At 42.7% G+C, this 25848-nt stretch overlaps 1 protein-coding gene across 1 annotated transcript in view; it reads right to left on the bottom strand.

The window, feature by feature from the left end:
- acad9 (acyl-CoA dehydrogenase family, member 9) overlaps positions 1-25848 on the bottom strand; it is a 93376-nt gene that overhangs the window by 58792 nt on the left and 8736 nt on the right. The window contains exons 5-9 of the mRNA XM_057845669.1: positions 23373-23473; positions 7688-7766; positions 7455-7626; positions 7302-7375; positions 7153-7228 (exon numbers count right to left, since the gene is read on the bottom strand). Of these exons, the coding sequence (XP_057701652.1) occupies positions 7153-7228; positions 7302-7375; positions 7455-7626; positions 7688-7766; positions 23373-23473 (502 nt within the window). The remainder of the gene's footprint in view (positions 1-7152; positions 7229-7301; positions 7376-7454; positions 7627-7687; positions 7767-23372; positions 23474-25848) is intronic.

Here is a 25848-nt window from a genome sequence, read left to right as displayed (position 1 = left end):
GGCCCCGGCAATGATAGTCAAGCTCTACCGTTCTTGCCCCTACTAGCAGTAGAGGGCTTGAAGGGGCGATTGTGTTGAGGTCTGGAAAAGTGGTCAGCTCTTGGGGGTCGTCCTGCCAGCTCCCAAAAAACAGGCCGTTGAGAAGATTGTCCTTCCGCAGAGAATGAGTGTGCAGTTCTCAGCGCAGGTGGAGCTCTGATTGCAGAGTGATAGGTAGGAGCATGTCTGTGGGGGGGCCTGGAAGCTTGCTGCAGGACAGCAAACTGTTGCCTGGACGTGTTGGCTTCCACAGCTCTCTCAAGAGTTTGTTGGGCCGCTGGGGCAAACACCTGACCCAGCACAACAGGTAGAGTGCGAAGCGCGCCCCTACAAGACTCAGTCAGAGGAGACTGTGCCAACCATACTTGACGTCTGGCCACAGTAAGTGTTGACATGAGCCTGCCAAGTTCCCTGGACATATATGCGAACGTCTGGAGGGAAGCATCGCTCAGGTTCTGTACACTGTCATTGACACCTGTGTCCTCAATGACTGTGAAAGGGCCAGGGCAAGGTGGGAAAATGTATTACCCAAGCGGCCAATCCGAGCCGCAACATCATAGGCCTTGGTAAGGAGCTCATCAGTCACCCAGCACTGAGGGCGCAGGCACCGAGCCTCCGCGCGGGGAGCATCCGCCGGGTCCACTATCAGGCTCGCGACAATGCTGTCCACCGACGGCATCTTGCTTAACGCATATTGAGCCGCATAATGCATAGAGCTGAGAGCCCCACAGTCCTGGGACAAGTGTGTGGATGACTTAGGATCTGCCCAGCAAAGCTGAAGCTCTTTGATATAGGGTAGCGAAGCAGGCACACAGAATTGCGGTTCTTGAGCGGTCTTCAAGAAGGCACTAGAAACCGAATTCTCAGCTGGTAGGGTCTCAATGCCCAGTTGTGAAAGGGCTAACTGAACGGTTTGCTTTATGAAAGACAAACCAGGACCAGATTCTGGGGGTAGGGACTCAGATGCGTCAGAGTCCGCCACTGAGGAGCCCGGAGAGGGGCCGACGTCAAGGTCTTCACTGTAGGTAATATCGGACCCAAACAGCGAGTCACATACTGCTATGGACACGACGTCCTCCTCCAGGTGGCCAACGTCACTGTGGTGCACCTGCTCAGGCACGCTTTCAATGACACCTGCAGTTGCACTCACATCCCCCCCAGGCTGTAAGCTCAGAAGCAATGATTTAATCTGAGCAAACTCAGAAGCTAAAGTGTCAACTTTAGCAGATAGCATGTGGCCGCTATCACAAGCTTTCTTTGATGAGGTGGCCTCAACATGCTGCTTCTTATGGCGCTGGTCGTCTTTTTCGGGCTCGACGCCAACGTTTCGTGAGGAATACCATTTTCCACCATAGCCAGTCTAGCGGACCTTTCAGACAACGGGATGCAGACACAGTTAAGACACGCTTCATCGGTGAGCGCCTTCCTTAAATGCTCCACGCCCAGACACAATGGGCATAAAGTGTGTTTGTCTTCCGGGCTCAGGCGGGCTAAACAGCAATTACACGCGTTCACTAGCGGCCCCGACATGTGTACACATAGCGCGAGCCGCACTCAGGAACTCCGGAGCGAGTCAACAAAACACGAGGTACCCAGAGTGTTATGTACTTCCCTGATCTAAGTACATGTAAGGCCGAGACTTGAATGGAACAACACTTCTTTATTCAGTGTGCTTCTCATCATATATGTCACAGAGACATAACAGAGATTTCTTTTTATACTGTAATACCACACCCACAGGAAGTGCACACTATGGCAACAGCAGTGTGACATAAATATGTCACATCTCCTCCCCCCTTACATAACATGTCCCAGAAATAAACACAAAAATACCTCCTGTTTTCCCCTCATTACTTATTACTTATAAATCCAATCTATCAGGCGGTCGCCTGTCGCGTGCAGGATACCGACGTTCAACAGTCACTTCCGATTTCTCACTTGTGGAAACAGGTTCCGATACCGTTTCAGGTTCCGTTTGTGCATTGGTTGAATTAGACACCATTACAGCGGGATTGTTTGGGTTTGACACATCCGGTAAGCTAGACATTTCTGGTATTTTTGGCACATCCGGTAAGCTAGACATTTCTGGTATAATTACACTGCTAGCATCATCACAATCAATAGACAGTTCTGGAGTAGTGTCTGGTGTTCCCAACAATTGATCCACATGGCGACGCCAAACACCATCAGCTGACTGAATGGTGTAGGAAACAGGCCCAGTTTGAGCAATGATGGTGGCAGGGGCCCACTTTTCCTTACTCTGGTAACTCCGGGCCAGAACAGAGTCACCAGGTGCAAAAACTCGGTTCTTGGAATGAAGGTCTCTGTACTTGACTTGCTTCCGTTGATCCATTTGAACAATCTCGCTCAGGGTTGGTGGTTTCAGAAGATCCATGCCAGTTCGTATCTCTCGAGAAAACATGAGGCTCGCAGGCGATACTTTGGTAGTTGCATGCACAGATGTTCGGTATTTGAGGAGAAATTCGTGTAGTCTCTGATGGAGTGTACTTTGCCCTTGTGATGCTTTGAGAGCATGTTTGAGGGTCTGCACAAACCTCTCTGCCAAGCCATTGGTTGCCGGGTGATAGGGAGCCGACTTAATGTGTTGAACCCCATTGGCTTGCAGGAATTCAACCATTTCTTTTGACACAAATTGGGGCCCATTGTCTGAGACGAGTTGTGCAGGGGCTCCGAAACGACTAAACATCTCCCCTAACTTCTCAATTGCCTTTTCCGATGTGGTTGATTTCATGATAGCTACCTCTGGCCACTTACTATGGGCATCGATAGCAACCAGAAACATTCGATTTTCAAAACGCCCCGCAAAGTCAATATGAATGCGGTGCCAATGGTCCTGAGGAAAATCCCAAGGATGAAGTGGGGCTGAAGGTGGATTGTTGCGAATCTACTGGCAAGATGAACACCTTTTTACCGTCTCTTCGATCTGTTTATCTAATCCTGGCCACCAAAAGTAACTTCTCGCCATTTCTTTCATTTTAACAATACCACTGTGCACCATGCAGTTGCGCAAGCATTTTAGCACGCAATGACTGTGGCACAATCACTCTCCTCCCCCACAGCAAACAACCAGATTGAACAGAAAGTTCCCACCTCCTATCCAAAAAAGGTTTGAGAGCGGTGTTGTCACACTTGGTTTGTCCTTTAATTACCATGTCGACTGACAGGTCGGGGTCGTTCAGAGTTGCACGTTTCACTTGCGACGCTGAAATTGGTGCATGTTCAACATTTCGGAAATAGAACATGTCCACTGAGGTAGGTTCATGTTTTGTGATAGGAAGCGGCAACCTCGAAAGTCCATCAGCATTGCAATGCAAATCAGATTTACGATACTTGATGTCGTATGAGTGAGCTGATAACAACAAAGCCCACCTCTGAAGACGTGCAGCAGCCAGTGAAGGGATTCCTGTAAGAGGTCCCAAAATCGTTGTCAGTGGTCTGTGATCCGTTAACAGAGTAAACTTCCTTCCATAGAAATATTGGTGGAACTTCCTCACACCAAAAATAATGCTCAATGCTTCTCGTTCCAATTGAGCATAGTTTGACTCTGCTTTGTTAAGTGTTCTCGATGCGAAAGCAATTGGTCTTTCATCTCCGTTCGGGATTACATGGCAGATGACAGCATCCACCCCATAGGGTGAAGCATCACATGCCAGCTGTATTGGATATGAAGGGTTGAAATGAGTGAGAACCTCTGATGAAATCAGGGCGTTTTTCGCATTTCGAAAAGCTTTGTTACACTCATTCGTCCATTTCCATTTTACATCTTTGCACAACAGCTCATGCAATGGTTTAAGAAGTGATGCCAAATTGGGAATAAACCGTCCATAATAGTTCAATAGACCTAAAAAAGATCTAAGCTGACTCACACTTTCTGGGGCGGGTGCATCCACAATTGCCTTTGTCTTTGATGGAGCCTTTTGTAGTCCTTCGTGGTCTATCTCATGTCCGAGATACTCCACCGATGGTCTCAAAAATTCACATTTTTCCTTGCGCACTCGAAGACCATACTGCCTTAGCCTTTTTAAGACAGCATCCAGGTTGCGAAGATGTTCCTCGTCGTTGGAACCGGTGCAGAGAATGTCATCCAAGTAACATTGTACTCCTGGCAATCCACTCAAAATTTGATCCATAGCCCGTTGAAACAGAGCAGGAGCAGATGTGATGCCAAAAGGTAATCTGCAATATCTGAAACGTCCCTTGTGCGTGTTAATTGTCAGCCACTCCCGTGATTCTTCATCCACATGCATCTGCAGATAAGCTTGGTTGAGGTCAATTTTGCTGAATTTTTGACCACTGCTCAGACCTGCAAACAAATCATCGATCAATGGAAGTGGATACTGCTCCACACAAAGCACCGGATTCAAAGTCACTTTAAAATCGCCACATGTGCGAATTCCGCCATTCTTTTTCGGAACCGGCACAATTGGTGTCGCCCATTCGCTGGTGATGACTGGTTCCAAAACACCACTTTTGACCAACGCATCCAGGTCAGCCTCGACTTTGTCACGAATAGCATACGGCACTGTCCTAGCCTTCATAAACACAGGTTTGCTTCCTGGTTTAATGTGCAATTTCACTGTAATGTCCTTCATGCTGCCCAATTCCTCACGGAAAACCTCTTCATTCTTGTCCAGGATGACTCGTAGTTGTGAAGAACCGTCTGACAGCTGCCGAACTTCTAGCCAATTTACACGAAGTGCATTAATCCACAGTCGTCCCATTATGGAAGCAAAATTCCCTTTTGTGACATATACTGGAAGTTTAGCAGTTTGATCCTTGCATTGCACAGTAATGTCAGTCATTCCTTTCATGTGCACTTTGTGTCCAGTGTACGCTTTGAACACAGTGTCTGACGGTCTTAATGGAAGGTGTCTCAAACACTGTTTATAGACTTGGTAAGACACAAGCGATGCCTGTGATCCAGTATCTATTTGCATTTTGACTGGGTGACCATCTAACTTTGGTGTGACCCAGTAACACCCTGACTTCCCGTCCACGCTCATTACATGCACGGTGTGCACGTCACTTTCATCTTCGGAAGTAGAGGCATTCTCTACCGCTTTGACATATTTCTTTGTTTTCTTCTTGTCATTCATTTCCTTATCTTTGTCTGTGCTTGTTTTTTTCCGACAGGCACGCTCAACATGACCCTTCTTCCCACAATGATGACAGTTCATTTATTTGCACCAGCAGGTGGAGGAAAGGTGCCCTGTTTTACCGCACCTAAAACAGGGACCAGCAACATTGCTTTGGGTACTTGCCAATTGGTGTATTCTGCTCTTAATGTTCAGTTGTTGAGCCTCCTTTGAAGCCATTTCCATAGCCACGCTTACATCAAAGGCTTTCTTTAATGTCAGTCCACTTTCTGAGAGTAACTTCTTTTGTGTTGCTTCGTTTCTCAGTCCACATACCAATCTGTCTCTTAATGTGTCTTCTAAAACATCACCAAACTCACAATGTTCAGCCAGCTTCCGCAGCGCCGCTATGAACATAGTGACAGATTCCCCCTCTTCCTGATTTCTCCTGTGAAATCGGAATCTCTCTGTCCATTAAGAGTTTCCACGATTTCCCTGTACGTTTTACTACCAGGTTTATCGGGTTGAAGCAAGTTTCTCAGTAAATTGAAAGTCTTTGGCCCAATAACGCTCAAAAACGTGGGCACCACTTTCTCTTCCGCTATTTCGTTAGCTTCCACGAAATAGCCGAACCGCTCTGTGCACGAGCTCCACTGTTCCACAAGCTCATCAAAAAGACCAACAGAGCCGATAACTCCCGCCATAGCGCCTGGTTATACAGCACCTTCAAGCTCCTTTTGAAAACTCCACTCGTCCTCCCCACGAAGTCACGACGTGGAAGCTGAGGTCGGCGCCGTCTGTCCCCAGGAGCACCGCGACCCGCAGTAAACTCCAAAAACAGTCCGTCCAAGCTGACGCAGGTCCAGACGTCCTCGTCGCCACTTTTGTTATGTACTTCCATGATCTAAGTACATGTAAGGCCGAGACTTGAATGGAACAACACTTCTTTATTCAGTGTGCTTCTCATCATATATGTCACAGAGACATAACAGAGATTCCTTTTTATACTGTAATACCACACCCACAGGAAGTGCACACTATGGCAACAGCAGAGTGAATGACACTCAAGGACCAGTCCACAGTAATGAGGCTCAAAGCAAAGAAATCAAAGCAAAGAAGCCACTCGGTTACAGCAGGAGGAGGCGCGGAGCGAAAACACACTCACGCATTCCCGTTGTATAAATGCAAGGAGCGAATAACACTCACAGCACAAAATAACGGCGCGGAGCGAAAACACTGTCAGCCTAAACAGTCGACAGCCCGGTTCGGGTTCGGAAGAAACAACTGCGGTGACACATTAGCCAGTGCGGGCCCGAGGCGAAATATACGCACAATAATACAACCAAGAGTGTCCGGAGCGGAAAACACTCACGGAAATATGTAACCGAAGAAGTTTCGGAAAGCGATAGTCCAGCCGCCGCTCGCAGCCTCAGGAGGACGTAACCCACGTAGCTCCAACCAAGTTGGTTTCGAGGCTTCCGGCTAGCGCCAGGTGCTACGCACCGCCCTCTGGCAATCAGGAGAAATGAAATAGAACAGTACAGTAGTAGACTACAGTACAGTTAAGTCAGGAAGCTGTGATAAAATATTATTTTTGAAGGAAATAGTCTTCCATTATGTCTTCATTGTTACTTACAACTTGCCTGAAACAACCAACTTAAATTGTGAAGGTCATTGAAAAAAGCGACATTCGATTAATCGTTTAATTAATCGACCGATTAATTGATTATAAAAATTGTTATTTGCAGCCCTATTTCTGAGAATTGTTCTTTTCCTTGTTGCTTTTCAGCGCACTTGTTGCTAAGATAGAACCTTTAAATACAAGTGTGACCTTATTTAGGATAAGGTACTATTTTTGCAGGGCCTAAACAGAAACAAAAAAGATGAGTGACATTTCCATTTATCTCAATGCAGAGAGATGATTTAATTGAGGTGTTTTGAGTTCCAAAAATCATCACTAAAAACAGAGGTCTTCAGTCAAGGCACAACTGTATATCCAATTTACTGGTTGTATTACCAATCAACTTTTTAATCATTCCAGCTGAAGAACTTCCCATGCTAAATCTTCCAGAGTTGAGAATGTTCATGGCAATCTGTTAAACAAGATGTTAAAAATGTTCTAAACAAAATTGAACAAGCCCTTTTAGAGGCCAGGTGAAATATTACCTTGAATCCTTCTCCTAATTCTCCAATGAGATTTTCCAGTGGTACTGGAACATTGTCAAATGACACTTCGCAAGCTGAAAACATTGAAAGAAATGGTGAAATAAAATGACCATACACACTGCGCTACAAGCAAACTAAAGTTCTTAAGCTTACTGTTGGAGCCCCTAATGCCAAGTTTGTCTTCAGGGTTTCCACTAGTTATGCCTCCAAAAGCTCTCTCAACAATAAATGCAGAAATCTTCTCTTTCTTTGTGTCGTTTTCAAATACCTCAGTCCGTGCAAACACAGTCATGATGTCAGCCATTCCACCATTTGAAATCCAAATCTGATTGAAAGAGTTACTAAAGTTATTGAATCACATAACACACCGAGCAGAAGAGTTTTACCTTGGATCCATTGAGAAGGTAATATTTTCCATCGTCTGACAATGTTGCTCGCGTTTGAATTGAGGCTGCATCACTTCCACTGAAAAGGTCAAAATACAAATTGCTTAAACAATGCAAATGTGGAGTGCATTGTTGCGTTCATCACAAAGACGAAAACGAAAATATTTCGTCGACAATTTTTACGTGACTTTGACGAGACGATAACGAGCTAAAAATGTGTCTAGGGAGATTAAAACATAACGCGACGAATGTCTGACGAGATGACGAGATGAAAATGCGTCATAGGTTCCGTCAAATGTTCACAAAGTGTGACATTTTCTTATCTTATGTGTAGTTAGCATGTATCGTAGCAGTGTTTGGTTGCGTCACTCATGTGACGTGCTGCACCCCCCCCGCCTCACACACATGCTAACTCACCAGTGTCCTCTCAAGGATCCAGACGTGCCTTTGGTGAAACACATGTCAGGTGCTGCTTGGTCAGTTTTTTTCTTATCTTGGCTATACATGCCATGTTGCTTTAGCCTTTAAAGGTCTGTGCTGACTGATCATCACACACGAAATGTAACTTGTAGCATTAGCGAAAGCATTAGCATTTAGCTTGGTGGGTGTCATCTTAACCTCTTGGAAAACTTTTTACATACAGTTCATAGCGTCCATGTGAGTTTAATTAATTGAAAATAATTAGTGTTTTCCTGTTGAATGTGTATTATATCATCACAAAGGTGGTGATGCCATCGTTCTCTGTAATTAAATGCTCGTCTGTCAACGTTGATTCGAAATTGTTGGAAACCATTTACTTATTCATGGCCTAAAACTTTTGAAGTTTACAGACGAAAACTTTCCAGAAGTTTTCAAGTTTCGTTGACTAAAACTAGACAAAGAGGAGCACATTTTGAAAATGGTAAATGGTGTTATACTTATATAGCGCTTTTCCACCTTTCAAGGCGCTCAAAGAAGACTAATAAGTAAGTAAGTAAGTCTAATTAGTATTTTCAAAAAGACTAAGACGAAAACTAAAAGGGCTGCCAAATAAAACACTGGTTTGGATCATCCGGAATGACCAATATTCACAGACTAAGTCCCTAATCCTGATTTTGTGCAATACCCCCTTATCATCACTTTTGCTGCATTTGGAAGTGATTATGTCATGTTCGGACATTTTAATAAATTCTGTGCATTGGTTTACTCATTAGGAAGCACAATCTTGAAGTTCGGGATTTTTGACATCAGGCTTAATCTTCGAGTTATTGGGGGGGGGGGGGTGTTAATGAGTCCTTGGAGTTTATTTCAAAATATCCCGTATCGTTTGTTAGTCTTCTATTATGTTTCAGGGCTCCGGAGTGGCTATGCTAATGCAAGTCAAAATGGCCAATTTGCATACTAACGTAATAAAAAAGAACATATGCACGCAGGAGAATCACCGATAACGCATGCAATCAACAGTGTTGGCTATGTTTTCAGGATGAAGTTATTCAAACTTACAATTGCATGTCAGTAACTGCAGTATGAAGAGCAACATTAGTAATTCAGTTGCTTTGCAGAGAACAAGCTGTCTGGCCAAGCAGGGCGGAAGGATATCACATTGGTCTGTTCACCGCTGTTTTCTTCTTCTTTTTTTTGTGGCAACGACGCAACTTCCCGCCCCCAAATCAATAACCCGACTCACTGTAGTTTATTCTGACCAAGACATGGCTTTGTTTGAACCGCGTACGTATTTTTCTGACACCGAACTGGATGATGAAGATATTGTTAGTATTATAAACATTTTACCATATCAGTTTGAGCCGGAATACACAGATGAACAACTAAAAGACACGGATGAAAAGCGAAGACTGACTGCCCGGTCAGGACAACAGGAGACTGGCAACAGATGTGGAATCTTTTTGCTGCGGGGAATGGGAGTTGATTAATGAACAATTGCAACAATTGGAGCTGGACACGAGTTTTCAGGAACTCTATACCACTGCATAGTGACTACGAAGAAAAAGCAGCTCGATGCATAAGTGAACACCAAGACTTTTTACCACTTCTCAATAAAAGGTGTTCTACAAACTTCTTTCTTCGTAGACAAGATCAACTGGAAAAAAAACAAGACCAGCAGGCTCAGGTGGGCAGCTATCAATGAGGTAAGTGGATTCCTGCATTCCTCATTTTGCCGTTGGGCGAATATTCATAATGGTCTCACAATAAAAACACCTACGGTATACTCTGAACTTATACTTCAGGAAAGCAGCTATATCATCTCAACAGTAATGCATTGTGAGCGTAAAAGCATGATGGCAATTATTTATGAGAATGTGCCTAAATCATCACGCGATATGTCAAAAATGAAAAACATTATAAAACTCTCACATAGGCAAATGTGTTGAACATAACTTCAAGTATTATTTCATGTATTACAAGCGCCAGTGATGGCCACCTTTGAGCACTTGATGTAAGAACTTGAAGTTACGTAATTTGCGGACTATAATCCGCTACTTTTTCCCCCTCGTTTTGAATCCTGCTGCTTATAGTCAGGTGTTGCTTATTTGTTGGGTATAATGAACAACATGTGTCCAAGCTAGAGTTTTGTAACTTTTTTAAATTATATATATACTTTTTATCAATAACATGATGATTTTCAGCACTTTCTTGTTGAACCACCCTGTATTATGGTTTTCTTGTTCTAGGCAACTCAGACTGGTGGCATATAGGGTTGTTCTTGAGTGGGCATTGAAAGGCAAACATCTGGGATGAGGCCAGCGACGTGTTCTTCCATCGTGTGTAGTCTCCTGCATCCATGACAAGTACCCTTCTGTCAGTGGGAACTACAATGGTTTTAGGGAAGCTCAAGATGCTATGCATTGGCGTACCGCACACAGGCTATTTTTAGACAGTGACGTCGCATCATAAAGCGGAAGTAAAGCCGAAGTGGGAAATTATAGACCCGCCCTCGCATAGACAACGTAATTTGTGCTACTTTTCTCCAGTAATCTTTCAAAAACGAACATGCCGATCACGCATTGTTTTTTTGGAACTTGTAGAAACGACTCTAGACATTACGACACATGAAGGATGTTTTCTTCATACGTTTCCGGAAACCAAAAAAAATGTGAAGACTGAATCAACTTGCGCGGACTTTAACACCAGCTCGGTGAATCCATTCACATTTCATATGCATTAAACATTATGTTGGGTTGGCATGGTCTTTCAGAGGACAAAGAGGTAAGCCATTTTTATATTTTTAACTTATTTTTTTAGCGTAACGTTGTGCCGTACTGCTTCTGTCTGTCAATGAATGACCTGAAAAGAATTACAATGGTATCTGACTGCCACTGTTACCGTTTCTGTTATATATATGTATATATAAAAAAAAAAAAAAAAAAAAAAACTTTAAAAGGGGGAAGTGAAAATAAATTATAACATTTAGACGTGTTATCAATGAAAAAATTAAAAGTGTTCGTTGGCTGTCATTGAGTAGCATTTGCGATCGCTACACAAAGCTAACTAAACTAGGCCTGCAAGCAGGACTGACCGGGCCCTCGCACTTTGGCGCAACTCGGACGTCACGCAGGTCGGGGTGGTGGCAGACAGCCCCCCTCTAATCATCTAATGAGAACCTAACATGCTTTAAACTCGCTTCTTTTTTTGGGATGAGAAATTGTTTTGAGTTTTCGAGCATGCAATGGCCACAAATTCTGCTGCCACTAGTTGGCGCTACAGAGTCGATGCAAATGACCACTACTGGACTCTTCAGGGTAAGACTCTCTCCAAGCATGGGAAGTTTGGAGCAGATATCATGTATATCTGCCAAGTTGTGACTGTTCAAAACGTGTGGAGAGACAGAGTGGTGACAGTCATTATCACTTTCCTGTTGGACCCTTCTGCTTCAACCAAACCTCAATAATTTTCATCAGGCATCTGAACACATGTCTTAAGGCTCCCCTTATGCAGGTTTGAGGTAGATTGATTTTTTCCCTTTAGAGGAGGAGTGTGTCCCGTAAAAAAGGGCATTTCCTGTTCCCACTAGGAGGCGCCAGGCACAAATGGTAAATTTTCAATACAGTCCTGCTCAGGCTGGGATACCTCACTCACATGCCAGATTTAAAATAGATTGAACGTTGTATGAGGGAGTTATCAGTAATTTTCCGAATTCGGTGTTTTGCCGAAAAATTGGCCGACTTTGGCACCCCGCCCAGGTTAGGCCCGTGAATGAAAACACACCATTTTGATAACTTAAGATTTTATATGCCTCATGAACAGTCTCGCCAATTTTGAGGATGATCAAACTAATTCCCTAGGTGCCAAGGTCTCAAATGTGCACACTGTAAATCAATAAAAATTTCACATTCAATCCAAAATACCCGATTTCCTGTTGGGTTTGGAATACGCGTACAAGAGACTTTTTGGAGCAGTTTTGTACAAGGTATCGACTCTTCGAATTTCATCCCTCTACGTTGAAAAAACCTAAATAGAGAGGCCTTTTTGAAAAATTCAAGGGGGCGCCACTAAGCCATTTTGTTACATGTTTTCGTAACGTTGCGAGATTATCGAATGTTACGCAAAGCTGCATGTATGTGCAAATTTTGGTGAGTTTTCGTGCATGTTCAGGCCTCCAAATGTAAACTCCAACTGTGAACCGATAAAAATTTCACATTTGATCCAAAATACCCGATTTCCTGTTCGATTTGGAATATGGGTGCAGAGGCTTTTTTGAGCAGTTAGGCATAAGGTATCTACTCCCCAAATTTCATCGCTCTACGTTGAAAATCTGAGAGGAGAGGCCTTTTTGAAAATTTTAAGGGTCAAGGGGGCGCCACTGAGCCATTTTTTGATACTTTTTCGTGACGACGCAAGATTATCGAAATTTACGCGAAGCCGCATGTATGTGCAAATTTTGGTGACTTTTCGTGCATGTTCAGGCCTCCAAATTGGCCATTTTCATTTGCCCTGGATAAAAAAAAATAACTAGGCCTGCAAGCAGGACTGAACGGGCCCTCGCAATCTAGCGCAACTCGGACAGTGTGCAGGTCAGGGTGTTGGCAGATAGTCCTCTAATCATCTCATTAGAACCTAACATGCTCGAAAGTAGCCTCCTTACATTCACACACCTAAGAGATAAAAACCCCTATTGGAGAAGAGTACTACAAAAAAGGAGTGAATAAAGGGTCGTCACGCCAACAGACATGTGGACATGGGCCGTAAAATAAGTATTTCAAAAGGTCTTGAAACTACAATGACCAACCTGAAAAGAACTGGACATATATTAGAAAAATGAGTGACTTTCTATTGCCACTAGTTGGCGCTGTAGGGTTGATGCAAATGACCCCTACAGGACCCTTCAGAGTATGACTCAACAAGCACGAGATGTTTGGCACAGATATGTTGTAGAAGTTATGACTGTTCAAAACTTGTGGTGAGACGAAATGGCTTCAGTCATTTTCACTTCTCCTGTTGGACTCTTCTGCTTCAACCAAACCTCAGTATTTTTCAACAGGCACCTGAACACATGTCTTATGGCTCCCCTGATGCAGGTTTCAGGTGAATATATATATATTTTTCCTTGGAGGAGGAGGCTGTTTAGTAATAAAAGCCATTTCCTGTTCCCACTAGGGGGCGCTAGGCCTAATGGGTAATGTTTCAATGCACTCGTGTTAAGGGTGGGATCCTGCACATACATGTCAGATATGAAAAAGATTGAACGTTGTGTCAAGGAGCTATTAGTCTTTTACTGAATTTGTCATTTTGCCGAAAAAATGGCCGACTTTGGCACCACGCCCAGGTCAGACACATGAATAAAAACGCACCATTTTGAAAATTTTAGATCTCCTATGTCTCTTGAATAGTCTCACCAATTTTGAAGATGATCCAACTAACTTTCTCTGAGACAAGGTCTCAAATGTGCACCCTGTTAATTGATAAAAATTTCACATTCGATCCAAAATACCCGATTTCCTGTTGGGTTTGTAATATGGGTTCAAGAGACTTTTTGGAGGAGTTTTGCACAAGGTATCGACTCTCCAAATTTCATTGCTCTACGTTAAAAAAACCTAATAGGAAACGCCTTTTTGAAAAATTCAAGGGGGCGCCACTGAGCCATTTTGTTACATTTTTTTGTAACGTCGCAAGATTATCAAAATCCACGCAAAGCCGCATGTATGTGCAAAATTTGGTGAGTTTTCGTGCATGTTTAGGCCTAGTAAACTATACTACAAATGGATAAAATTTTCACATTCGATCCAAAATACCCGATTTTCTGTTGGATTTGGAAAATGGGTGCAAGAGACTTTTTGGAACAGTTTTGCATAAGGTATGGACTCCCCAAATTTCATTGCTCTACACTGAAAAAACCCAATAGGAAAGGCCCGTTTTAAAACTCCTTTCTGTCGCCACTAGTTGGCACTGTAGAGTTGATGCAAATGACCCTTACAAGACCCTTCAGGATATGACTCTCAACAAGCATGGGAAGTTTGGCGCAGATATGCTGTATATCTGCTGAGTTATGATTGTTCAAAGTTTTTTGCGAGACAAATTGTTGACGGTCATTTTCACTTCCTGTTTGGACCCCTCCGCTTCAACGAAACCTCAATATTTCTCATCAGGCACCTGAACACGGGTCTTAAGGCTCCCCTGATGCAGGTTTGAGGTCAACAGATTTTTTTCCCTTGGAGGAGGAACCTGTCTCGCAAAAAAGGCATTTCCTGTTCTCACTAAGGGGCGCTAGGCCTAATGGGTAATATTTCAATGCACTCGTGTTAAGGGTGGAATACCGCACATATATGCCAGATATGAAAAAGATTGAACGTTGTGTCCAGGAACTATTAGTCATTTACTGAATTTGTCATTTTGCCGAAAAAATTGCCGACTTGGCACCACGCCCAGGTCAGACCCGTGAATGAAAACGCACCATTTTAAAAACTTAAGATCTCGTATGTCTCCTGAACAGTCTCCCAATTTTGAAGATGATCCAACTAACTCCCTCGGCGAAAAGGTCTCAAATGTGCACCCTGTAAATCGATAAAAATTTCATATTCGATCCAAAATAACCGATTTCCTGTTGGGTTTGGAATACAGGTGTAAATGCTTTTTTGGAGCGGTTTTGGACAAGGTATAGACTCCCCAAATTTCATTGCTCTACGCTGACAGACCCTAATGTTATAGGCCAATTTTAAAATTTCAAGGGGGCGCCACTGAGCCATTTTGTTAGATTTTTTTGCAACGTTGCAAAATTATCGAAATTTACAATTTTCTGCACGTATGTGCAAATTTTGGTGACTTTTCGTGCATGTTCATGCCTCCAAATTGGCCGTTTTCATTTGCCCTGAAAAAAAAAAAAAAAAAAAAAAAAATAATAACTAGGCCTGCAAGCAGGACAGAACGGGCCCTCGCAATCTAGCGCAACTCGAACGTCAGGCAGCTCGTACAGTGTGCAGGTCAGGGTGGTGGCAGATCCTCCTCTCTAATCCTCTCATTAGAACCTAACATGCTCGAAAGTCACCTCTTTACATTCACACACCTAAGAGATAAAAACCCCTATTGGAGAGAGTACTACAAAAAAGGAGCCACTACTGAGCTGTGCAGCCAAGCCCTTATTCAAAACCAAAATGAATCTTCTAACTGGGCCAATTTGACCAAGTGTGCCAAATTCTGTGGCTCTATAAGCTGCCTGAGTCTCTGAAAAAAAAAAAAATCCTTTTAATGGCGAACAAAGGGTCGTCACGGCAACAGACAGAGACATGTGGACATGGGCCGTAAAATAAGTATTTCAAAAGTAAGTAACATAAGTATTTCCAAGTTATGACTGTTCAAAACTTGTGGTGAGACAAAATGGCTTCAGCCATGTTCACTTCTCCTGTTGGACCCTTCTGCTTCAACCAAACCTCAGTATTTTTCATCAGGCACCTGAACACATGTCTTAATGGCTCCCCTGATGTAGGTTTCAGGTGAATATATTTTTTTTCCTTGGAGGAGGAGCCTGTATAGTAAAAAAAGGCATTTCCTGTTCCCACTAGGGGGCGCTAGGCCTAATAGGTAATGTTTCAATGCACTCGTGTTAAGGGTGGGATCCCGCACATACATGCCAGATATGAAAAAGATCGAGCGTTGTGTCAAGGAGCTATTAGTCTTTTACTGAACTTGTCATTTTGCCAAAAAACTGGCCGACTTTGGCACCACGCCCAGGTCAGACACATGAATAAAAACGCACCATTTTGAAAATTTTAGATCTCCTATGTCTCCTGAATAGTCTCACCAATTTTGAAGATGATCCAACTAACTCCCTCTGAGACAAGGTCTCAAATGTGCACCCTGTTAATTGATAAAAATTTCACATTCGATCCAAAATACCCGATTTCCTGTTGGGTTTGGAATATGGGTTCAAGAGACTTTTTGGAGCAGTTTTGCACAAGGTATCGACTCCCCAAATTTCATTGCTCTACGTTAAAAAAAACTAATGGGAAACGCCTTTTTTGAAAAATTCAAGGGGGCGCCACTGAGCCATTTTGTTAAATTTTTTTGTAACATCGCAAGATTATCAAAATCCACGCAAAGCCGCATGTATGTGCACAATTTGGTGAGTTTTCGTGCATGTTCAGGCCTCCAAATGTAAACTATACTACAAATGTATAAAAATTTCACATTCGATCCAAAATACCCGATTTTCTAATGGATTTGGAAAATGGGTGCAAGAGACTTTTTGGAACAGTTTTGCATAAGGTATGGACTCCCCAAATTTCATTGCTCTATGTTGAAAAAACCCAATAGGAAAGGCCTTTTTTAAAACTCATTTCTGTCGCCACTAGTTGGCACTGTAGAGGTGATGCAAATGACCCCTACAAGACCCTTCAGGGTATGACTCTCAACAAGCACGGGAAGTTTGGCGCAGATATGTTGTATAGCTGCCGAGTTGTGACTGTTTAAAGTTTTTTGCGAGACAAATTGTTGACGGTCATTTTCACTTCCGGTTTGGACCTCTCCGCTTCAACGAAACCTCAATATTTTTCATCAGGCACCTGAACACAGGTCTTAAGGCTCCCCTGATGCAGGTTTGAGGTCAACAGATTTTTTTCCCTTGGAGGAGGAACCTATCTCGTTAAAAAAGGCATTTCCTGTTCTCACTAGGGGGCGCTAGGCCTAATGGGTAATATTTCAATGCACTCGTGTTAAGGGTGGGATACCGCACATACATGCCAGATATGAAAAAGATTGAACGTTGGGTCAAGGAATCATTAGTCATTTACTGAATTTGTCATTTTGCCGAAAAAATGGCCGACTTTGACACCACGCCCAGGTCAGACCCGTGAATGAAAACGCACCATTTTAGAAACTTAAGATCTCATATGTCTCCTGAACAGTGTCACCAATTTTGAAGATGATCCAACTAACTCCCTCGGCGAAAAGGTCTCAAATGTGCACCCTGTAAATCGATAAAAATTTCATATTCGATCCAAAATAACCAATTTCCTGTTGGGTTTGGAATATGGGTGCCAATGCTTTTTTTGGAGCGGTTTTGGACAAGGTATAGACTCCCCAAATTTCATTGCTCTACGCTGACAGACCCTAATGTTATAGGCCAATTTTAAAATTTCAAGGGGGCGCCACTGAGCCATTTTGTTACATTTTTTTGCAACGTTGCAAAATTATCGAAATTTACAATTTTCCGCACCTATGTGCAAATTTTGGTGACTTTTCGTGCATGTTCAGGCCTCCAAATTGGCCGTTTTCATTTGCCCTGAAAAAAGAAAAAAATAAAAAAAAATAAAAAAAAATCCCTTGCAAAACAATAGGACCTTCGCACGTTTAGTGCTCCGGCCCTAATAATAATCCTTTGCAAAACAATAGGGCCTTCGCATGCTTAGTGCTCGGGCCCTAATAATAATCCTTTGCAAAACAATAGGGCCTTCGCACGCTTAGTGCTCGGGCCCTAATTACCCCCAAGAACATGTAGGACAGCCAGAGGATATATAAGATATATAAGAAAGACAGGGCTGATGGTAAAGGATACAGGAGAAACAGGAGAATGTCATTGTCAGTCGCATCGATAAAAAAGCTAAAGCAATGCTTTGGTCGGCTCGTTTTTTTCGTCTTTTTCAGCCTTCAACACTTGAGCCATCTCTTTAACTGAACATTTTTATGTTCTTCCACATCTTTGCCAGTGAATTTGGCACCAGGCACATCATTTTCGGAGAGAATTGGTAGATTTAGCTCTGTAAACATCTCCTTCGTACACGATTTCCATTCATTTCCTATTAGGGACAAACGGTCGCTTGTCCCTACTTAGCAACAGTAGCCAATGTCATGAATATTAATGAGCAGAAGTGACGTGTTGCTTGCGGTACGCCATTGTTCTAAGTACAACATACCCAGAAACTTTTGATCTTTTAAACATTCACATTTCACAAATAAGACAATATGTGTGTTTTTTTTTTAATTGTGGTACATTGTAAAATATCTATAAAAAAAAGAAAAAGGAAAATGTCAGCCTACTTATTTTTTAAATCTACTGACATTTTCTAAAAATAACATTTTCTTTATCAGGCCTTTCGATACTTGCAATGTTCGGTGGAATAGTAGTTGGTGGCTTGAAATAAAAGTATGGATCAGAAAACTTTATTGATGAATCCTGCCTTCTTTCCAGGACACGCTCCATCAAAATTTGTCTGAATGTCTGCGTTGTTGGCTCGTAACTCCTCCGGGCAACCCATTTTTTTGTTTGCTTTGGAAACTCCAGGCTGTACATCAAAGTCCCTAATAGAGTAAATTTGATTGAGATATGTACACGATAAGAAAGGTAGAGTGCAATTGTTAATGGGACAAATGTTGATAGATTTCAATTTGGTCCATGTCGTATGAGTAAGCCTACCATCAGCGTTCCTCGCTTGCTGGCTTGAGGTGCTGGACAGTGGAATAAAGCTTTCATCCATCTGGTGTCCTGGTAAGGCAACAACTGAGCAAAAACTGTCCAGTTGTTGATCTTCTTCGACTGTTCTCGTATCCTTTGAAATCATAAAAGTGCAATTATATTAGCAATGTATAAATGGAATGGAGATGTCTATGCCTGATTTAACTATAATTAGTGCGTCACAGTATATGTAGACAACCCTGAATCAAATCCAACCATATGTCTAAAAGAGTATGTTGCAATTAATTATTTGAGATAACTGTCTTACTTGTGGTGATGGTGGTTGTATTGTCCTCGGCTGACCTGTTGTTGATGGAGTGTCCTTCACTGGAGTAGGCTGTGGTACAGTAGATATGTCCTATATTTCATTATCACAAAAAAAGACAGAGTATGAACAAATGCATGGTAAGGCCGTACAACAGACCGAGCTGGGCACTACAGGAGACCAAAAATATTTCATCTATCTGGTGTCTTGATGAGGCAACAACTTAAGTCAAAACCTTGGTCCTGTCAATCAACTTGGGCCATTGTGTACTTCTCTTTTAAACAAAACTAAAATTGCAATTATATTATGCATGTGAAATGGACTAGGGATGTCAATGGCAGAGGAGAACATTTTACTGCATCACAATAAATGTTTGGAAAATTGCTAATAAAAGTCAGCTATTAGTGTTGTAGGTAGTGTAGCAGTGTGTAAAAGGTGTAGTCCTTCAGTGTTTTGGAATGTCAATCTATCTCTCATAGTTGAAGAGCCTAAACAAGTGTCTAGGGGTGTGACAATATATAGAAAAGGCCTGTAGCCCAAAAGGTTATCAATATACTCCCACCAAAAACGGATATATATTTTAAACACTTGAAGTGCCAGGGGTTTGGGTTTTTGGCTATAAAGAAAGACCAGAAAGTCATCAGATGACCCTGATACCAAACTGCCTACTCAGGTGGATAGCTACAATTAGCATCTGAATAATTGCAAATGCAGGACTACCTTGGCTTTGTCAAACAATAGACCACTCAAACAAGCAATCAAGCAGAGGGGTCACTGCCTGAGTGTGAAGGAGGGGTTTCACTTTGGATAGCTGCAATTAGCATTTGAATATTTGCAAATGCAGGACTACCTTAGCTGCAGTTTGCTAAAAACGTACGTCAGTGCCCTGAGGAATTCCGTGGCCAAGTGGTAGTGAAAATGATCCTGAATGAAGTCCACCCATGCAACTGCGATAGAGAGGAGCTCAACCTTCAGTTGAGTTGGGACACTGAGCTGTTTTTGTCTATCTTCCTAATTTTGTCAAATCGCGCACAATTCGATCACATTAGACAACTATACTGAGCAGTTACCAAACACTAAAACATAATGATCAGGACATGAAGCTTTAGAGGTTTATAGTGTAAAAAAGAGGAAGTAAGTAAGTAGAGGGTAAATGAGAGGTGGTGTCGTAACCTTCCCCTTCAATTCACATACAGGAATATGTAAAAAGGTCATCTGCTTGATTGTCTGACAAAGCCAAGGTAGCCCTGCATTTGCAAATATTTAAGATGCTTGCTAGTGTGAATGCGAATGCCTAATGAGGACCTCAATGCTCAAAAAAATATTCTGATTAGAGTTAGATGACCATTCTCTGGAAACAACATTGATTTGTATTAACTGAGCCAACCTTGCCCTGGCCAGTGTTAAAAAGGTGTCACTGTTTAAAAATAGAAAATAAAGAAAATCTTTGATTAGATGAGAGTCTATTGCCCCTTTCCCACTGAAACTAGTGGGTCAACGCGCATTTTTTCCAAGCCGATGCAACCCACTAGCAATTGGCAATTGGCACCTTTCCCATTGACAAAAAAAAAGCCGTGTCTTTTTTTTTTTTTTTTTTTTCCGTCTAACCCCCCACCCCTCCTCAGCCGTGCGTAAGGTTACGTGACGTCACCACGCTAAGATCAACGTCGACAAGTGCGACCGAATACATTCGGTTCAAGAAAGTAAACAATGCAGGGCATTATGGAAGCCTCCTTTCCGTTTGTGTTCTCTGTTTTCATGCTTTTAACTGCCCTCAAAATGGTCGAAATGCGGCAAAGGATCAACACTCTGCTTGTGCTGAGGCAACGTGAATTCTTCTTCTTCTACTAGCTTTTTGTTAGCATCGACGTAACTACGGTTGTGGGGGTGTTAAATGGGAGGCGACTGGCATGTTGTTATGACGCATCACGTAAGAGCCTACGTCACCACGTAGATTAGGGTGTTGGCTGTTGACCCGGGGTTTTGCTTTCACACTGCATGACGATCAGAGCCGAGGTGATTTTAACGCGGGTCGCTTGGCGGGTTGATTGACACGGGTCGAGGCGGGTCGCTGCACCTTTCCACTGCCACCAAAAGCCGATTGTTAGTGGGTTGACACGGGTTTTTTGGCCAGTGGGAAAAGGGTATATGTTCGCTCAATGGCTGCCATTGACGGGGCTAGACATCCAATTCATTTTGAGCGGACTGGACATCGAGCACCATCAATGACACTGAAACCAGAGCATGTCATTTACAGGTCACTTCTTGTTCATTTTAGGGCATTTTACAGGTTACTTTTTGTTGCATTGGAGTTGCTTCCTAACTGTTTGGGGACATTCTTGAGTGGTCAGTAAGCCTAAATCAACAGGAAGTGACCCATAAAAAGGAAGTGATCGAAAATAAACTGGGAAATGATGTGAAATGCCCCAAAACGAGCTCATTGACAAATTTGACAGCCATAGACGTACAATCCATTTGAAGTGGGAGGCTGGCTGGCAGCGAATAACCATTTGCAACTGATTGGACCTCTAGTAGAGGTCCAATCAGTTCAAAGAGTGATAAATGCATGTTTTTTTGTTTATTTTTTTTGTCGAATATCTTAGAAGCATTTCCTGAACGATATATCGATAATTGTTGTATCACCATTTTGTGAGATCATCTTCATCGTAAGTCTTGTATCGCAAATCGTATCGTATCGCGAGGCACACAGAGGTTCCCAACCCTAATGTCGTGTGGCAATTCTTACTAGATGATCACTTACTGGTGATGGTGGTTGTTTTGTCCTCGGCTGGCCTTATATTGATGTGGTATCCTTCACTGGCGTGGACTGTGGTACAGCAGATATTACCTATATATCATTATCACAAAAGACAAAGTATGAACAAATGCTTGGCTTATTAAGGCATATCATACAACAGACAGAGCTGATCACTTAATTTTTTTCCCATGTCATTTCAGGCATTTACATTAATTTTTACAAATACAGTTCTGCTTTTACACAAACGACAAATTTTAAATAAATGCCTGAATTGGAGTGGCACGAAGAAAACTACTCACTACAGGTAGAGTGGCAATATTTTGATTTCCAAAAAAAAGAAACTCGGCCCGGCCTCGAGTTACTAAAATTATACTATATATACACACAAATTATACTATAATACAGGATGATTCAAAAAGAAAGTGCCAAAATCATCATGTGATAGCGCAAAAGTACATATATTATATGTATATATGTAAATATATAAAGTTACAGAACTCTAGCTTGGACACATTTTCAATACACCCAACATATAAGCAACACTGGACTACAAGCAGCAGGATTTAAAATGAGGGAAAAAAGTAACAGATTATAGTCCGCAAATTACGTAACTTCAAGTTTTTAAATCAAGTGCTCAAAGGTGGCCACTTGTATTACATGAAATAATACTTGAAGTTATGTTCAACACATTTGCCTATGTCAGAGTTTTATAAAGAAAAAGTCGAACGCAGATAGAAATAAAAGCAGCATAAACATGAATTTAGAAAACCACACGGGACGTGCGAGGACATGTCCAGGCAAAAGATCACCCTACGAAGTTACGAACGGCACAACATAAACCAATTACGAACCATTTGTAAACCGAACCCAACCCAAATTTGAATGATTTACCGCATTCGGGATGGTGATCTGAAAGTTGACCATTGTTTCCAATTTAAAAACACGAACCATAAATATGCGTTATGTTCGTTACAAGTAGCTCGCTTCTGGCGTGCATGTACACCAACACCTAGTAGAAGTTTATATGCAATATATTTCCATATATGATTTTTTTTTACCTGTTTATCAGAAGCTCTTGAAGATGTTTGGGCAGTCGAAGCCACAGCATTTGGTTTCAGGAGAGAATAGCCGCAAATTTTTTTCCTGATATCGGTTGTTGCCAATTCACTACTTTTTCCACCGGTGTGGGTATGTCATATCCAGCAGAGAGTAACCGCAGTTTATATAGTTCCTCGTTCTTCACAGGGAAGCGGTGGAAACTTTCCTTTGTCCATTTCTTCTGTATGTTTCCACAACCTCTAAAAGCACATTTCACCATGTTGATGTCCTTTCATGAACCTTGATCGGAGCAGACTTACGTGAAGACAAGTGGCCGTAGCACTGCTCTCTAGTGTGGTGTCATTGCGCAAATAAAAAAATAGTCCCGCAGAATTAAATGAATTACGGCAGTTTGGTGCGACATCGTTTTGGCTGCAGGGGATTTTTGTAAATTGAGCTGCGTTTTCAATTTATTTGACTATGTTAGATCTGTGAATATCACTTTTTATTAGCATGCTAATTGGCCATATTGACTTGCATTAGCATAATCACTCAAGAGCCCTGACAATAATTAAACACTAACACATGATACGGAATATTTTGAAATCAACTCCACTGACTAATTAACCCCCCCTAACTCGAAGATTAAGCCTGATGTCAAAAATTCTGAACTCCCCCTTTAACTTGTGTGTCATCTTTTGAGTCATGCATTGTGTGAACATTATGTGTGCTTAAAACGTTTTACCTTCCAGGCTCAGTCAAACAAAAAGCTGCAATGTGTTCCCCTGATGCCAATTTGGGCAGGTACTTCATCTTCTGGGATTCATTCCCCGCTATTAATATACCCTAAAACAAAAAACTACAGTCATAAATTTAAACAGTGAGCCACACGATTCGACTTAAATAACAGGGTGCTTCTCTCGCCATGTAGCCTGCCGTTGTGGCAGGCTACATCTTAACTCACACACTCTTCCCCTCACACAGTAAATATTTTTCACTTTGGGAACCTACACTCTTATTCACGTCCAGTACCTGGCTGGCTCTCCCCCTTGATTTTAAAGCATCATACACCGAAGGTGTGGGGTTGCATCGTCTTAGGGTGGTGGGGCAATGTGACATTTGCCCGCATGCTGTCAGCCCTGCCTTACCGTACCTTTTTTAAATCACCGCATACATTATACTCCACAGAATGTGCGGCCGGGTAGAAGTTTCCCGCAGCATTCCCACGGCCCTCTCAGCTGGCCTCTCCTATTTTAACCCTCCCCACACAACCCCATCACAGTACTTAGTAGTGCTTGCAAGTAGGGGATCTAGCAACCACAGTAATAGGGTACAGTGTGGGTCCCACACTTTTCTCTATGGCGAAGCTCCTGGGGCGGGGCCTCTTTTTTGTCTGGGAAGTCTGTTGCAGGCAGGGGTTAATCTGTGCCGCATCCTGCCGAAACAGGATTCGGCACCTTTTGATTTTGGCTTCCCCGTGTTACGGGACTTATTTGGGCAGATCCGGCACCTCTCGTGTGACATTAAAAAAAAGAACTTCGGAAATTTGCGGCATTTGTGGAGAAAGCAGTCAGGATTAAACGGCATTTCAACATGCCTAAAAAACAGTTGCATTTACAGTCTTTTTTCAAAAAGAAGTTTCAAAACGAGTCAGAAAAGCAACAACTCTGCCCTGCACTCTCCCGCTTCCGTCTCCCTTTACTCTTCCTACCCGGCCTTCTTCTTGGGCCCAGACGTGGCTCACCGACAGGTGGGGATCCTCAGACACCCCGGGCCTAGTGGGCTGTGGGTGTCCCGCTGTGTGCCACATCGGTCGGGGTGTTTTAGAGGTATCCTTGAGGAATGGTTGATGGAGCCTTGGGACCTGGGGGATGGCGACGGCCTGTTTGCCGGAACTGCGGGGTTAGGGGTGTTCCGAGCTCGCTCCTCCCCTGGTTGGCGGGGGCAGTACCAGGTCCAAGCGCGGCATTTTTACTTCTCTGCATGACTATGACACATCAGAATGTGCTCACTCATGACTAGGTGCAACTACGCACATTCAGGTAAATGAGATTGTCATATATATATTATATATATATTGTATATGTATGTATACAGTGCCTTGCAAAAGTATTCGGCCCCCTTGAATCTTGCAACCTTTCGCCACATTTCAGGCTTCAAACATAAAGATATGAAATTTAATTTTTTTGTCAAGAATCAACAACAAGTGGGACACAATCGTGAAGTGGAACAACATTTATTGGATAATTTAAACTTTTTTAACAAATAAAAAACAGAAAAGTGGGGCGTGCAATATTATTCGGCCCCTTTACTTTCAGTGCAGCAAACTCACTCCAGAAGTTCAGTGAGGATCTCTGAATGATCCAATGTTGTCCTAAATGACCGATGAGGATAAATAGAATCCCCCTGTGTGTAATCAAGTCTCCGTATAAATGCACCTGCTCTGTGATAGCCTCAGGGTTCTGTTTAAAGTGCAGAGAGCATTATGAAAACCAAGGAACACACCAGGCAGGTCCGAGATACTGTTGTGGAGAAGTTTAAAGCCGGATTTGGATACAAAAAGATTTCCCAAGCTTTAAACATCTCAAGGAGCACTGTGCAAGCCATCATATTGAAATGGAAGGAGCATCAGACCACTGCAAATCTACCAAGACCCGGCCGTCCTTCCAAACTTTCTTCTCAAACAAGGAGAAAACTGATCAGAGATGCAGCCAAGAGGCCCATGATCACTCTGGATGAACTGCAGAGATCTACAGCTGAGGTGGGAGAGTCTGTCCATAGGACAACAATCAGTCGTACACTGCACAAATCTGGCCTTTATGGAAGAGTGGCAAGAACAAAGCCATTTCTCAAAGATATCCATAAAAAGTCTGTTTAAAGTTTGCCACAAGCCCCCTGGGAGACACACCAAACATGTGGAAGAAGGTGCTCTGGTCAGATGAAACCAAAATTGAACTTTTTGGCCACAATGCAAAACGATATGTTTGGCGTAAAAGCAACACAGCTCATCAGCCTGAACACACCATCCCCACTGTCAAACATGGTGGTGGCAGCATTATGGTTTGGGCCTGCTTTTCTTCAGCAGGGACAGGGAAGATGGTTAAAATTGACGGGAAGATGGATGCAGCCAAATACAGGAACATTCTGGAAGAAAACCTGTTGGTATCTGCACAAAACCTGAGACTGGGACGGAGATTTATCTTCCAACAGGACAATGATCC

This window comes from Corythoichthys intestinalis, chromosome 9, assembly GCF_030265065.1.
Source record: "Corythoichthys intestinalis isolate RoL2023-P3 chromosome 9, ASM3026506v1, whole genome shotgun sequence".
Classification (NCBI taxonomy): domain Eukaryota; kingdom Metazoa; phylum Chordata; class Actinopteri; order Syngnathiformes; family Syngnathidae; genus Corythoichthys; species Corythoichthys intestinalis.
This window is presented reverse-complemented; position numbering and strand designations above follow the sequence as displayed.